Source organism: Thamnophis elegans, chromosome 2 (genome assembly GCF_009769535.1).
Source record: "Thamnophis elegans isolate rThaEle1 chromosome 2, rThaEle1.pri, whole genome shotgun sequence".
Classification (NCBI taxonomy): Eukaryota; Metazoa; Chordata; class Lepidosauria; order Squamata; family Colubridae; genus Thamnophis; species Thamnophis elegans.
In genome coordinates, this window is record NC_045542.1 from 26,723,655 (window position 1) to 26,739,184 (window position 15,530).

At 40.6% G+C, this 15,530-nt stretch overlaps 1 protein-coding gene across 1 annotated transcript in view; it reads right to left on the reverse strand.

Annotated features, from left to right (window-relative positions):
- Positions 1-2,903: 2,903 nt before the first annotated feature.
- FAIM2 (Fas apoptotic inhibitory molecule 2) overlaps positions 2,904-15,530 on the reverse strand; it is a 43,187-nt gene continuing 30,560 nt past the window's right edge. The window contains exons 9-12 of the mRNA XM_032211788.1: positions 14,135-14,222; positions 12,040-12,135; positions 7,352-7,405; positions 2,904-3,053 (exon numbers count right to left, since the gene is read on the reverse strand). Coding sequence (XP_032067679.1) covers positions 2,904-3,053; positions 7,352-7,405; positions 12,040-12,135; positions 14,135-14,222 — 388 coding nt within the window. The remainder of the gene's footprint in view (positions 3,054-7,351; positions 7,406-12,039; positions 12,136-14,134; positions 14,223-15,530) is intronic.

Consider the following 15,530-nt stretch of genomic DNA (forward strand, 5'->3'; position numbering starts at 1 on the left):
TAGTGCCAAATGTTCAAGTTTGTCAAGATCCTTCTGTATCTTAAGCCTGTCTTCTGGAGTGTTGGCTATTCCTGCCAGTTTGGTGTCATCTGTAAATTTGATGAGTTCCCCATTTATTCCCTCATCCAAATCATTGATGAAGATGTTGAAGAGTACTGGGCCCAAAACAGAGCCTTGGGGTACTCCACTGCATACTCCACTGCATACCCCACTGCATCTCCATGAAGATGCAGTTACATTGAGGACTACACTTTGAGTGTGGTTGGTCAGCCAGTTACCAATCCATCTGGTGGTGATGCTGTCTAACCCACATTCTTCTACTTTATCTAGTAGTAGGTTATGGTCTACCTTATCAAATGCCTTACTGAAGTCCAAGTAAACTATATCGACGGCATTCCTCTGGTCCACTAATTTTGTCACATTATCAAAGAATGCAATAAGATTAGTCTGGCATGATCTGTTTTTGACAAACCCATGTTGGCTTTTGGCTATTACTTTGTTTGCTTCTAGGTGTTCGCTAATTTGTTGCTTGAATATCTTTTCCAGAATCTTTCCTGGTATTGAGGTCAGGCTGATAGGTCTATAGTTTCCTGGATCTTTTTTCCCTTTTTTGAAGATGGGAACCACATCAGCTCTTTTCCAATCCTCTGGTAGTTCCCTGGTGCTCCAGATCTCTGAAAGATATAGTTCAGTGGTTCAGATCTGGTCTGCCAAAACCCTGGGGTGTAATCCATCCAGTCCTGGTGATTTGAATTCATCTAGGGTAGACAGGTGCTCACTTACCATATTCTTCCCTATTTCAATTTGTGTTCCTAATCTGATTTTTGTGGTGCTGTTTTTGATAGGTTGGACTGTTTTATCCCTTTGTGTAAAGACAGATGCAAAACATGAGTTAAATAGTTTTGCTTTCTCCCTGTTGCTTGTCACCTTTTTGTCACTTTCTCCCAGCAATGGACCAATTGTTTCCTTAACCTTTTTCTTGTTTTTAACATGTTGGAAGAAGCTTTTTTTTGTTATTTTTTACTTTTGTGGCAAGCCTTTCTTCAAGACATCAAAGTATAGCTAGCCAAACAAATAGTTTTAAATATAGTTTCTATCCTTGGGCTGTCAGACTTTTAAATACAACCACAATCACTCCATGCACACCCTAGTTTTTTTTCTTTTTCTTTCTTTTTTCGTTTCTGCTACAATTTTGCACCAGTGAGGTTAAAACCAATTTAGTTGTATTTAAGTACAATGACAATAAAGATTATACTTTATACTTGAATAAAGCACGGTCTTGGCGTATTCAGGTCTTTTCCCATGTAAGATTGAGGGTATCTTGGTGACTTTTCGACGAGGTCCCACTCACTATCTTCAGGCTGGTGCCTTCGGCAGCTCGTACGAGCACGAAGCCGAAAGCACCAGCCTGAAGATGGCAAGTGATACGCCAAGACCTGCATACCTGTAGCTTTAAGTGACAACTTGCAAATTATGTTTTTAGGCCTCGATGATTACACCAAAGTAGAAAAAGTAGTTCTGGACTATTGCACAGGACAAGTAGCAAGATACTTTTTAATGGATAAAAGTGATCAGGGTTACAAAAATGTCTTGTAGGAGAAATAAGGTTGCCATCTATGTCTCTTCATCTTCATAAGGATTATTATGGGGAGAGTGCAAAGTTATTGAAGACTCTTACAGAGAATGAATAAACCCTTTTCAGAAATCCTCTTTAGATTTAGTTATTTACAACATGTTATGAAACTGCCAAAAGGTGTCTCTTTCTTCTATAAAGCCCACTCAATACCCACTCACAAAATAATGGGATAATAAGAATGTGCTCAAATCGATGATGGTTCTCTTATTTGCTGATTGCCTTGTCATCTTCTGGGCTCTGATAAGCTCTTGAAAAGATCTCCTCTGCACTACCACCAATGTCCCAAGGAACTTAACATTTGGGTGGAAGTAGAGAGTAAGGACAAGTGGAAGATGTGATGTAGCAGAAGCACATGTGCAAGGAAAGCAAATGGTGGTTCTACCAGTGGTTGGGACCAGAGCATAACCAACTCCAACATTGCCCTTGGTTCATTTTTTATAAGGTTCACTTTTCTCTCCCTTTTTGGCTAGCCTGAGATTAGGGCCAAAACAAAAATCTGCAAAATAACTCTTTTTTAAAAAAGATATCTTCAGCTAGAAATCGGGAAATTAAATGGGTAGGCCAGATAAAAATGATCTAGCCAAAATGAAGGCCCCGAAAGAGTACTAAGAAATTTCAGCAGATAAAATCTTGTTATTCAATTGGCTAAAAAAATAACCAAGAAGAACTATATATAACCTACTAAACTCTCTGTGGGGGAGCAGATCTAAGTAGAAACAACAATATACAGACTAGGATTGTGCCAGAACTCTGAAATTTGGAACAATTCACATAATAACAAAATGAACTTTACATACATTTCGGGCGTTTTTACAACTTGCTCACTTTGGATATAGCAAACTTAAGTTTCTGACTATTTCGTTTCTTCATTTGTTCAGTTTTAAGTTAAAATCAATAGTATTTTTTTCTCTCTCCTAAGTGCTCTTTCCTCTATTACTCTAATTTCAGTATACATATTGAAAGCAGTTATGAAAGCAAGGGAAAGCCTAGCATATATACCGGTTTATCCTAAGAGCATGTGTATATAAATACACACACAAGTGTACACACACACACACGCACACACACACACACACACACGACTGTATCGGGAGCTCAGGTAGACCAGTGGGTGAGCAAATGCTCTCTTGAAGCAATTAAGCTTGCTAAAGGACAGAGAGGTTACTTCTCTTTCCTTCTCTCCTTTCTTGCTTGTTGTATTATTATAAATCTCTCTCTTTCTCTTTCTAAATATATTTCTGTTTTATCAGACACAGGGCCTAGAGGCTCAGTCCCGACTGCTTCCAAAGATCTGAAGGAGGAAAGAAAATATGTAGATGATGTCCAGATATATGTTGAGGGCTCCAAAAATATATTCCTCTGGACTCATAGCATAGCGACGGTTCCCCATCAGCAGCTGGGTATCAAAGGCCAGGAACTAAGGAGAAAAAAAAGCAAATGCAGACAGTGATTAAAATGCAATCTTTTGGTATCCAAGGCGTTGGGTGGAGAAAATTGGAAAGTTGTTGGTTCCCCAATCCCTACTCCCCAATCCCATAAGTTAAGTAAGAAGAAAAGAGTTGACAGAGATGTATGGGGAAAAAATGTGTGCAAAACCTATAGTCCTGTGCATGGGTGTTCCCAAATGCTTCTCTTGGAAGTGCAGCTGGATTCACATCCGTGAATATTCAGCATCTCCTACCTAACTCTGCTCTTCACTATGGAGGTTCCCTTGGCTTGGATTATAAATTGTGGATCTTCTCCAGCCATAGGCTAATCGGAGCTTCAGTATGGTTCAGTGACAGAGCAAGAACATGGAAAAGGAATCATCCTGTCCAGTAGATGTGTCCTGATTTCCTTAGCCTTGTTGAGCTAGGCTTAGTTTTACTGTGGTTTGTCGAAACAAGCCAGAGTGTCTAGGTACACACAATATGCTAAATAAAATCAAACCGCACACTATGGCTGATGTATATTTATTGGCAAGACAGAATTTAAATATTTAAATAAAAAATGAGTAGGCTATTCACTAGAGCAGGGCTGTCAAACATGCGGCCTGCGGGCCAGATGAGTCACACACTAGCTATGCGCAGGACCAATTTAGCAAAGGGGGGGAAAGTCCAGATACATCACATGATCCTGCTGTGATGACACAAGTTTGACACTCCTGCACTAGATTTACATCCTAACTTTTCTTTGGGATCCCAGCTGGGGACTTCTACCGTTCTTCTACTTTTCCTTTTCCTAAGCTTATGAGGTAGAAGGTATAAAAGTCTCTTTTTTTTCCCCAGTAGTTTGCAGAAGTGGCAAAAAGTTGGCTGGTGAGGATTAGTTTAAAATTCAAGCTAGAAATGAATCTGTGAGTTATATTCTTCACATTACTGTCACTTCCACACGAGCTTCATGAAATGGTGCTGCTAATTTCACAGCTGCAAATGCAGTGGTATTAATCATATCAAGCCTAGACGATTTAAATTTCAGGCCCCTGCTTTTTCCATTGAACCCTCTTTTTTTGGTTTGGTTTGGTTTGGTTTAGAGCCCTTTAAGTCGGCTTTGTCACCTGGCAACTGGCAGACTGCATCTGTGAGTTTTCTTGGCAAGATTTTGGGAGTGGTTTGCCTTTACCTGGCTGCTAGAGCTGAGACAGAGGGGCTGGCCCAAGGTCACTTTTGTGCCTAAGATAGGACTAGAATTCACAGTCTCCCAGTTTCCAACCTGGTGCCTTAACCACAATACCAAACTGCTGCAAAAACATGCCCTGGCAATTGTTTATGCTGTTTCCCCTTTGTTTTTGCTTCATCCCAGATGGTATATGAGACAGGCTTAAGTCCAAATTGTATTTTAGCATCATTCCAACACCAACCCAGTGGAGCCTCAAACTAATTTTCTAATACTATTATTTTCCATCCTCTTTCCTTTGCTTCATGATTGTTTCCTAAAATCCTCATTCATGAAGCTTGGCAGGAGCCACCATTCTATATTTGTGGTTTAGTGCCATGAGCAATCCTGGGTTATCAAAGGTGCAAAGTGACATGATCAGAAAGCAAGGGGAACAGCTTTTCTTTGTTTGGAATTGGAAGTGGTAAGCTGGTTTATTCCAGTATTGTTAACAGGATTACAGGAATAGGCCGGATAACCTTGTTGGCTTAAGGCACTGGCCCATTTAGCTGATATGTGTATATCTCTCCTATCGCTGAGTATTTGCATAAGAACCACATTCAAAGGTCCAGAATCAGGAGCAGAGAAGATAAATGGAAACAGAGGGAGGGTTGGGGCCAAAAAGAGAAAAAAGAAAACCTTTTGGTGGCTCAGAGAAGTGTGCAGAGAAATCTACAGAAAGATTTTTCAGGAACCCTGACAAACAGAGAGAAATGTTCCAGCACCCAAAAGGCACATATCTCAAATAAGGAGGTTTATTCCCATCAGATGGATTACTGAACAAAGAAATAGGGCTGAACTGTTGAGACGTGAAATCCTGCTGACCCAGTGGGCTGAATCTGTCCTTAGAATATAATAGTGGACAGGGAAATGGTACATGGAAGAGGATCTGGTGTAAGACCAGCCTACAACATGTTCACTGCCTTGCTGCCTTTTTCTTTGGTCTTTGACTATGTTGCATTCTCTCAGCCTGGGAGAGCCCAGAATAGGGAAGGGGCAAAGTCTATACAGCCAGTTTTATCCCATGAATGTGATGCAGGAGGGGGTGCACAGGTAAACCTACCAATGGTTGACCAGGTTAGGTGATTCTAACAGGCTAAATATTATAACCTTTAAAATGCTTAATACTAAAAATCAAAGCTCACTTTTGAACTACTGGCCTAAAACTTCCTCTTTCTCCTATTGCAAAAATTAAGGGAACGTAAATGCAAGCTTTGCACAAGAGTGAAACAGGAAGCATGGGTGTAAGGAACAAACCAAAAATAATCATGACAGCCTTTTGCGTGCTTTAAAGTCAGCAATATTTTAACCTTCAATCAGCGATATTTTAGCAATATTTTAGCAATATATCCTGCTTGCTTCATGAGTAACCAAGATTCGCTTCCCTATTGTAACTTGGAACTTTATGAGAATCTTGTATTTGTAATTTTCCCAAAAATATCTTTTACTGATCTCAGCAAGGGTCTTGACCCTAAAATCTATCCGCCTATTGTAACACCTCTTGATTTGTAATGTTTAATTAAAAAGTATAAAATCTCTGCCAGGGGATAGCCCCGGCAGTTCAGTCTTGGTGTCAATCTCACTGAACTCTGGACGCGTCCAATAAACCTGTCTTCTCTCGGAACCTTTGTGGTCTTGGCTCCTTGCCTTTTGTAAGTAGATTGCAAACCTCAAATCTGCTGCAACAAATGCACTTGTTATACATCCCTTCAATACATGTATGTGGCCTACAAGCTTCTAGCATGTGCCTTTTAAAAAGTTGATGGCTTTATTGAGACCATTCATTCATTCATTCATTCATTCATTCATCTACCTGACAATAGTTCACATTTCTGGTTCTTTTGCATTGGTGCAGAAATCCAAACAATAAAACATGACTAGGAGAGGATATTGGCTTTTTATGGGGATAAAAATCAGGCTGAGCATACTTTCCACCCACAGATTCCTATTTTGGGACCAACCATCTTAAAACTGATCACTGACACAGTATACTTTCCACAATTTCCTTATGTCAGGGATCCGCAACCTTAAACACTTGAAGAGTCACAAAGGTCCTAACTGGAAGCCCCCCATTCAATTCTGGAGTCTCCTCCTAGTGAAGCGTCCTTTTTACTCTGCTGACCGGAATTCTTGTTCCTGACCACCACCATAGAGCCTCCTCCTAGAGTAGCGTCCTTCTTCCTTCGCCAATCGGAAGTCCGGTTCCTCCACCATAGAGTCTCCTCCTAGCATGGCGTCCTTTTTCCTCTATCTGTCCTAACCGAAAACCCTATCAATTGAGGAACAGACTGGTGACAGGGAGCCGCAGCAGAGGGATGAAAGAGCTGCATGCGGCTCCAGAGTCGCGGGTTGCCGACCCCTGCCTTATGTCTATGGCACACTGTAGCCTATATTGTTTTAGCTTTCCTTGGCCTGCATGTTTCAGGATGCTTTACTCTGCTTTAGATTCTTAAACTGAAGAACAACATTGTCCAAGGACTTCATCTTCTTTTTGAAGGCAGTTGAAGAATGATGAAAATATTCTACCTAATTTCTATAAGGTTATTGTAATATCATAAAAGGGACCTGCAGGTCTCACTACTTTAACCCAAATATTGACAGACTTCAGTCCCAAAGGTGCTTTTTCAAAAGGCAACTGGGCTTTCTTTCTTTAAGTCACTGACTTAAAGGACTGAAGAACTGAAGAAGCTTCTTGGATGAGAAGTGAAAGCAAATGAAGTCCAGTTGCCTTTTGAAAAAGCACCTTTGGGGCAATCATGACCTGGATGACTGAGAATCTCCATAAATCGTTAGCCCTAGGGATACAGAATGCCCCTAACCCACGTTTTTCACCAAGTTAATTTCCTATCGCTTTTTTAATGTACATTAAATTAAGTTTCACAATGTTTTTTTAAAAATTACTTGACAACCCACATAAAACAGAACCTCCTAGTCTATGTGCATGATGTAATTCCAATCACTTTGCATCATCACCAAGTCCACTTTCACCCTTTGCTGCCCCTCCCTCTGCAAAATTACATACGACCCATATCCATTGAAAGGACCCTAGGATCCTAGGCAATACAAGCAATGCTGACTTACCATTGTAAATACAACTGCACCCAGAACAGCATAAATGGCCTGGAGCCATGGCACCTACAGAGAAAGAGACAGAGCTTTGGGGTCAACCTAATAGGACAGAATTTAATATAATCTATGTGAGGACAGAAATATCCAAATGACTGCTGAAAGAAGGAAGGTTTAGTTGATTCCCAAATAATGAAGAAGAGAAGAGGAAGAATTCTTTATTGGCCAAATGTGATTGGACACATAAAAGGAATGTGTCTCCTGTATATTATCCAAAATAGAAATGTATTTTGGAAGAAGGAAAAGAACCTAGTGAGCATAATGACAGGTAGCCTTCTGGGTGAAAAATATAGGGAAGCGGATTCTAACTAAGGGTAGGCCCTAGAGTTTTCTTCTTGAAATAGTCGCAAATCTTTCCTTCACTGATTAACACAGCAAACAGGGTTAGGGATGCTGTAGTTCATCCTGCATTGGATATTCTGCATTTAATGGGGTTGAGGCCTTGATGGAACCATTATCTTTCTAGTCATTCAATTATTCTGCCTCTTGTAGGACATCAGGATCTCTTTATGGACGAGTGCCTCCAGAATTCTACTGGTGGCCTTCTCATCCAAATAGAACAAATTAAGGCTACATCTTTCACTATCTAGTCTCTACTATTTCTATCTTTCTGTGAGTATGTATATGTAATTAAGGAGCTTTATTGTTTTCATATAGTGAGACTAACAGATTTTAACAGATTAACAGAGTTGGAAAGAACCTTGTAGGTCATTTAGTCCAATCCCCTGCCCAAGCAGGAGATCCTACACCATTTCTGACAAATGGCAGTCCAATCTCTTCTTGAAAGTCTCAAATGATAAAGCTCCCACTACTTCCGAAGGCAACTTCTGTTCCATTGGTTGATTGTTCTCACTGTCAGAAAATTTACCCTTATTTCTAGGTTGAATCTCCTTGATCAGTTTCCATCCATTATTCCTTGTCTGGCCCTCAGGTGCCTTGGAAAATACTTTGACCCCTTCCTCTCTGTGGCAGCTCCTCAAATATTGGAACACTGCTATCATGTCTCCCCTGGTCCTTCTCTTCAGTAATTAAAAAGCACCACTAAATTCACTTTGGGCCTGAATAATTCAGGCATGCAAGCAATATTATTTTTCCCATTTTTGCTTCTGTTAATATTTAAGATGAATGTATGACCGGAATGTTATATATTTGTATATAGCTGATAATATCTCATTTGTATATTATCAGGCCTCGTGTAGATGACGGAAGCATACATTCCCCTCAATCAGATTTTGAATAGTTATCACTTTTTAAAACATGTTCAAATAAGTGTGTGTGTGTGGGGGGGGTGTTTGTTGGTTTGTGTGTGTGTATTTTGGAAACCTTTTGTTGTTTTTATAGGGATAGTAAAAAGGATCTGCATAGATCACATGGTAAAGGTTTTATCAGCTTGTTGCATTGGTAGGCAGCAACTATAAATGGGGGATCACATGAGTGGAACTCTTTTATATAAAAAATCTTTATAGAAAGATTTATTTAAGGTCAAAGACCAAATAAAAATGGGACTTGCTACCTTTTCTTCAAGCAGAAATCACATTAATGAAGAGGACAACTTTCTCTGGGTCAAGCTAGTTCACTGTATCCTGTCTGTTTCTCAACCTCCATTCTTGAATGCATTCAAGCATACCATTTATCATCTTGTGATCAATTGAAACTAACTTCACGTCATGATTTGCTCTAATCTGCAGACTTGCCCAAAGAGACAGTTATGATCAGGAAAAACAACTAGAGAACAAGAATGTGCTGAAAGCCATTTAGAGAAGATGAAATATTGGCAATTCTTTACACGCAAGGTTTTTTTTTTTTTAAAATCATTTTGGGGGTGTGTGTCTTTTTTTTAACAACTGTCATCTTCAACATCCAGGAAAATAAAACAATGCATTTTCATCTAGCCAATTTTTGTTTTCTTATAAGTCTTTCCTATCAGAGATTTAGACTTTAGAAAATTAAGACATACAGAAGTCCAAGATTAGAGGAACAGGCTAAAAACCATTGCTAACCCCCAACTTGTCTGCTGCTTCCTCTGGGGGGTGGCATACTTCTCCATACTCTGTTTTAATTCTAACAAATGAAAAGGAAAGCCGGTCACACTCAATGGCTTGGATATGGTGAAAGGAGTTGGTAAATGCTATTTCCAATCCATCAGTATTTTCAGGGCTTCAAAAATTTCAGCAACTGGTTCTCTGGCTGGTTGCTGGGTGGGCATGGCCTCCTGCACCACGGTGGGGGCCTTTTTGCCTTCCCCAGGCTCTGGAGGCTTTCCTTAAGCCTCCGGGAGGACAAAAACTGCCTCCCCCAGGCTTCGGAGGCTGAAAACAGGCCCGTTTCTGGCCTTCCGGAACTTCTGGGTGGCCCGTTTTCCTCCCTCCCTGAGCCTCCACGCAGGCCCTGCTGCACTTACCTCACATCCAGAACAGGCTGTGTGGAGACTCCGGGGAGAGGAGGGGCAGGGTGGGAGGGGCCAGCCAGTGGTGGGATTTGGAGTTTCTCCGAACCGGCCATAACATTAGCTATGGGTTCTTCCGAACCCGGGTGAACCCATAGCAGCCCATCCCTGAGTATTTTTTTTAATGGACATCTATGGGGAGAAGAAGAAGAAATTGTTTCTCCCAGAACTCAAAAATCCCAGCAATAAAATAATGTAACTCTTTTCTCCCACACACTGTCGGAAGCCTATGGGCATTTTTTTTTAGATATGTTATACTGAGATTAGAAAATCCTCCACTGCAGATGACGTCTTCTGCTACTGCAGAATGATAACAGAAGAATGTAAATGGAAGTTCAAAATGGTTTCCAGAGGGAAACAATTAGCGATGACAAATGATCCCAGCCAACCAAGTTAATGGGAAGCCCAACCCAGCCGAAAAACAAGCAAACAAAGTGTGCTTATCAAAGGAGCCTCACCATGTAGGCCAGCCCAACGTAAGCTTACCCCCCGCTTTTTCCCCCCATCAGTATTTCTCAATATCTAGAAGGCTCCTGTGATAACAAATGGTAGAATAAAAACTCTGTTGTTGGAGAGATGCTAACCTTCCTCCCTGCCTGCATTCTACCTGTTTCTTTCCCTCCCATAATAAATATTTGCCCCATAAGCAACTCAAAACTAAACGCAACCCAGTAACACAACCTGCTACTGCTAAAGTGATAATAAGGCCTAAAACACAGGTAATTGATGTGGCAAAACAAACTGAGATAAGGCTTAGGAGGAAATTACAGTTAGAACATTTAATCAGTGAGACAGCTTGCCTCCCAAAGCTCCAACACTGGAGATTGGACAATCATTTGTCTGAAATGGTATAGGGTTTCCCGTTTCCTTGAGCAGTGGGTTGGACTAGAAGACCTCCAAGGTCCCTTCCAAGTCTGTTACTGTATTATTCTGTTACTGAGCGAAAATCAGGGGTGGGTTGCTGCCGGTTCGCTTCATGCGCCAGCCCACCGCGTGTGGCTTGTACATGCGTAGTTGCCTGTTACTTGTTCTGCACATGCGCAGAACATTATAAATTGAATAAAAAATATGCAACAGCATGGGTGAGGGGGGCGTGGCAAGTTGGCCCTCCCTACCGGTTCAGCAACCCAGTCCCAATGTCCACTACCGGTTCGCTCAAACTGGTGTGAACCGCTAGCAACCCACCTCTGGTGAGAATATATAGAAAAAAGGATGAGAACACGGCAATTAGATACCAAGCAATCAGCAGCCCCCGGAACAGATTCTACAAACAGCAGAACAAAAGATCAGCAGAGTTTTTTTAAAAATTCATCTTTACTTTCCTCTCTTCAACAAGATCTTCCATAACTGTTTACCACCTCCATATAACTGACACTTCTCCTTTTGGCTGACAATCTGTCCCAAGCCTTCTGCCTTACACTAGCTATGCCAGTAGCAGTTGTGATAAAAGTAAAAAAAAAAAAATAGAGGAGAAAAATAAATCAAACCTAAAGAGTTTAGTGAAAATGGAGAAAGGAAATGATTTCCCTCCCAAATATCTAGTGAGGTTCACATTCTTGAATCATGTTTTCTTTCAAAGGATCCTTCTGTAGTTTGATTAGTGAAGGTAATACAGATACGGAAAACTAATGTACAGAAAAAATTTAAGATACAGGTAGTCCTCAACTTACGACCACAACTGAGCCCAAAATTTATGTTGTTAAGTGAGAAATTTGTTCAATGAGCTTGGCCCATTGCTTTTTTTATTACTTTTCATAGCACATTTGTTAAGTGAATCACTGCAGTTCTTAACATTAGTTAACACCATCGATAAGTGATTCTGGCTTCCCATTGAGTTTGCTTGTCCGAAGGTTGCAAAAGGAGATCACATGTCCCCGGGACATTGCAACTGTCATAAATACGAGTCAATTGCCAAGCATCTGAGTTTCATTCAGGTGACTATGGCGATGGTGCAATGGTCATAAGTGTGAAAAATGATCACAAGTAACTTATTTCAGTGCCGTTGTAACTTTGAACAGTCACTAAGTGAACTGTTGTAAGTCCAGGACTGCCTGTAGTGTGCTTTTTTGTTGTTTCTAACTAAATGGCATAACGAGCATAGAAAGATAGTTCTGCATCTCCTCTGCTGCTAGACATGGCAAAATAACACTTGATAGGATGCATTTATGGATTCGGTTGGCAAAAATAGGAAACTTACGTAATGGAAAGGAAGCATAAAAGCCAGTATGATCCCACTAAACAGCAGCACCATCAGCATCACAAAGAGCACCCCCTGGCAAGATGTAAAGTCATACTGTGGGAGAAAACAAGAGGAAACAGGTATAAGATGCATGGATTAAAAGTTGAAAGTCCCTTAGCTCCTGGATAGCCTATGTCAGTGGCCCCCAACCTTTTGGGCACCAGGGACCAGTTCCAGGGAGAGAGGTTTTTTCCCCTGGACCGGAGGGGATAAGGCTTCTTGTGCTGCCTGCATCCCGTGGATGGGGCTTTGCTTGTTTACGCAGTCTGGTTTCTGGCATGTCATGGACCGGGGAGTTGGGGATCCCTGGCCTAAGTAATGCCCACATCTGCCTTTCCCAACTTAATATTGACCAGATGCCTTGAATCTGCCACCTTAGAGCACCAATGAAATTGATATCCAACAAATCTTCAAGTCACACGATTGAGGGGGCTCCCATAAATGAATAAAAAATTTCCCCAAATATTTGCTGCTTCATTTAGCACCCATATGGGACATACTTCCATTCTTTACTCGACTCTTTAAGAGCCGAGGTGGCGCAGTGGTTAGAGTGCAGTACTGCAGCCACTTCAGCTGACTGTTAGCTGCAGTTCGGCGATTCAAATCTCACTGGCTCAAGGCTGACTCAGCCTTCCATCCTTCCGAGGTGGGTAAAATGAGGACCCAGACTGTGGGGGCAATATGCTGACTCTGTAAACCACTTAGAGAGGGCTGAAAGCCCTGTAAAGCGGTATATAAGTCTAACTGCTATTGCTATTGCTATTTATAGCCTTTACCACATGTTCTCTGAACTTAATGTATATTATATATTGTATATTCCCTTTTATGTTTTCTATAAACTCCAACGCAGCCCTCAATACCAATCATAGGGGCAAAATCATAAATAGAGATCAGATCAAGAGTAGCTGTCAACATAGCATGAACTCAACCCTGCCAAAAAATAGAAAATGTTTGACTTGCAATGTGGAAAGGGCAAAAGACTCTTTCAAAGTATTCTATTATATTTAGTTTTTCTTGCTGTTCCTGCCTGATAAAGTCCTTCTGAATGAAAGATGATGGAGTGGGTTTTTCTTAAACTCATCATACTGTTTGAAAAGGTCTCAAATAGCATTTTTTTTCTCCATCTAAAAAGTTGCCAATTAATTTCATTCCCAGTGGGAGAAAATTTATTTTAACTTTTGGGTTGGCAATTCTTGAGCCAATTCTCAAATTTGGATATGGAAAGGGGGGGAGGGCAGAGGGGCAAGTCTAATTCCATGGAAAAGTTGCTTTTTGAAAGCTACCATTACCTGCATGGAAGGAGAAGCCGTGTAAGTTTGCTCAATGGTGTAAGTTCTAAAGCAGGGTTTCTAAACCTCAGCAACTTTAAGATGGGTGGATTTCATCTCCCAGAATCTTCAACACATTGTAAAGCTGTTGAGGTTGAAAAACGCAGCTCTAGAGTAAAATCTTCCTTTTGCTAAGACTGCAAATACCATATTTTTTCAGAATATAAGACGCTTCGAAGTATAAGATGCACCTAACTTTTGGGGAGAAAAACAAGAAAAACAAATCTGTCTCGGCCTCCCAGCAATTTGCCTCCTTGCAGCAAACAGCAAACAACCATTTCAGTTTCAATTTTAGCACAGCCTGATTAGCACAAGGAAAAAAAATCTGCCTCCCAGAAATTTGCCTCCTTGCAGCATACAGCAAACAGCCTGTTTCAGTTTCAGCACAGCCTGATTAGCGCAAGCAGCTGATTGTCAGGCTTCCCAAACTTCAGCTGTTTCAGGCTGCAGGGATTGCCATAGCCTATTGCCACCTCCGCGTGCCCCATTTTCTACCCTTTCCAGGCAGCAGGGATTAAAATGGATGGAAAATGGGGCACGCAGAAGCCAAAAACGGGGCACGCGGAAGCCAAAAATGGGATGTGGAGGTCAAAAATGGGGCAAGCGGAGGCTGCAATAGGCAATGGCAATCCCTGCAGCCTGCTAATTTTAACAAAGAAAAAACTTATCTGCTTACATAGGAAATGGTAAAATCAGGGAACTATGGTATAAATGCATGTATGCACCTTGGTCTGGAAGCTAAATAGGGTGACGGAAAGGCAAACCAAAGTTGTAATCCCCAGGCAGAGGAGGACGGACGTGGTGTTGTAGTAGCTGCAAAAGAAGTAATGACATGACATTGTTGAGAAGAGTCAAGCAGTCAAGATCAGACACATCATAAGAAAATCTGTTTAAAATTTATAAATTTGTCTATGGATCATTTGTTAATCTAATGGCCAATTTCCATCTTCAAGGTCATAGAAAAACATCTGTGGGACTTTTTTCTAATTGACCACCAATTAATCCCAGCAAGAAAAGTTCTAATTTCAGTTGAATGTTAATCCAGAACCTCCTTTATATCATTATATGTATTTAAATCCAGAACTTTCTGGCTTTTTTACAAGTCCACCAGGCATGATAAAATGACCTAGCATCATGTTCACATAATAAATTTGAAGTAATTTCATACAATAGGGACCTTGATGCTCTTTGAGTTTGGTGGTTTTCTTATAGAGGTCTCATTACCAAACTAGTTAACATCATGATGAAGTTACCTGTTGCTAATGAAACATCTGCAAGAAAACCACCAAGCTCAGAGAGTACCAATGACTTTCTGAACAGTTCAACCCTAATCTACAAATATTGTCTTCTATCAGTACCTTTAAACATTCTAAGACAATTTTTCTGCAGTCATACAGTATATGTATCAAGAGTGTATCATTTTGTAACAAATCTCGTTTAAGTTATAGCAATGCAAATTCCAATGTTATAACGTAAACCCCAATTTTTTTAACATATTTAACATTTAATTGAAAACATATTTTCCCACTGTTCCATCAGTATATTATATCCAAAGTTCTAGACTTTAATAGAACTTGCTCCTAGAAAAATATGTTCAGTATTTTGAGTCTCCCAATTTACTTTTATATTCTTTTGCAAACGCTTGCTGAATAGGTAGGGGAAGCGTAGTGGTTATTGCCCTGTTCAATTATCTGGAATGTTTGAGTGACAGATTTGCTTATCTGCTCTTCACATTTGCTTTCCCCATACTATTGGTTGGCCTTTGATAAATACGGAACAATGGAAATTCATCATGTTGCTCTACATGAGATTGTTACAGCAGAAACAAAGAGAGGATTATACAAGACCCAAACCAGAGACAGAGTGAAAAAGAAGACTCTTTCTAGCATCTTCCCCCTCTCCTCCACTTCAATCTATTCATTTCTGGGCAGAATTAGAGCTACTGTACAGCAGTTGCATGCTATCAGCCTGATCTTGGTTCCCTGAAATGATGATATTCTGAAGAGTAAAACACTGGAACAGTCCTTCTGCCAACACTTCTTCTCCACTCATTATAGCCTTTTAAGACATGCATTGTGAAGCTATAAACCTTGTACTATAGAGCAGAATATACATAGAAGT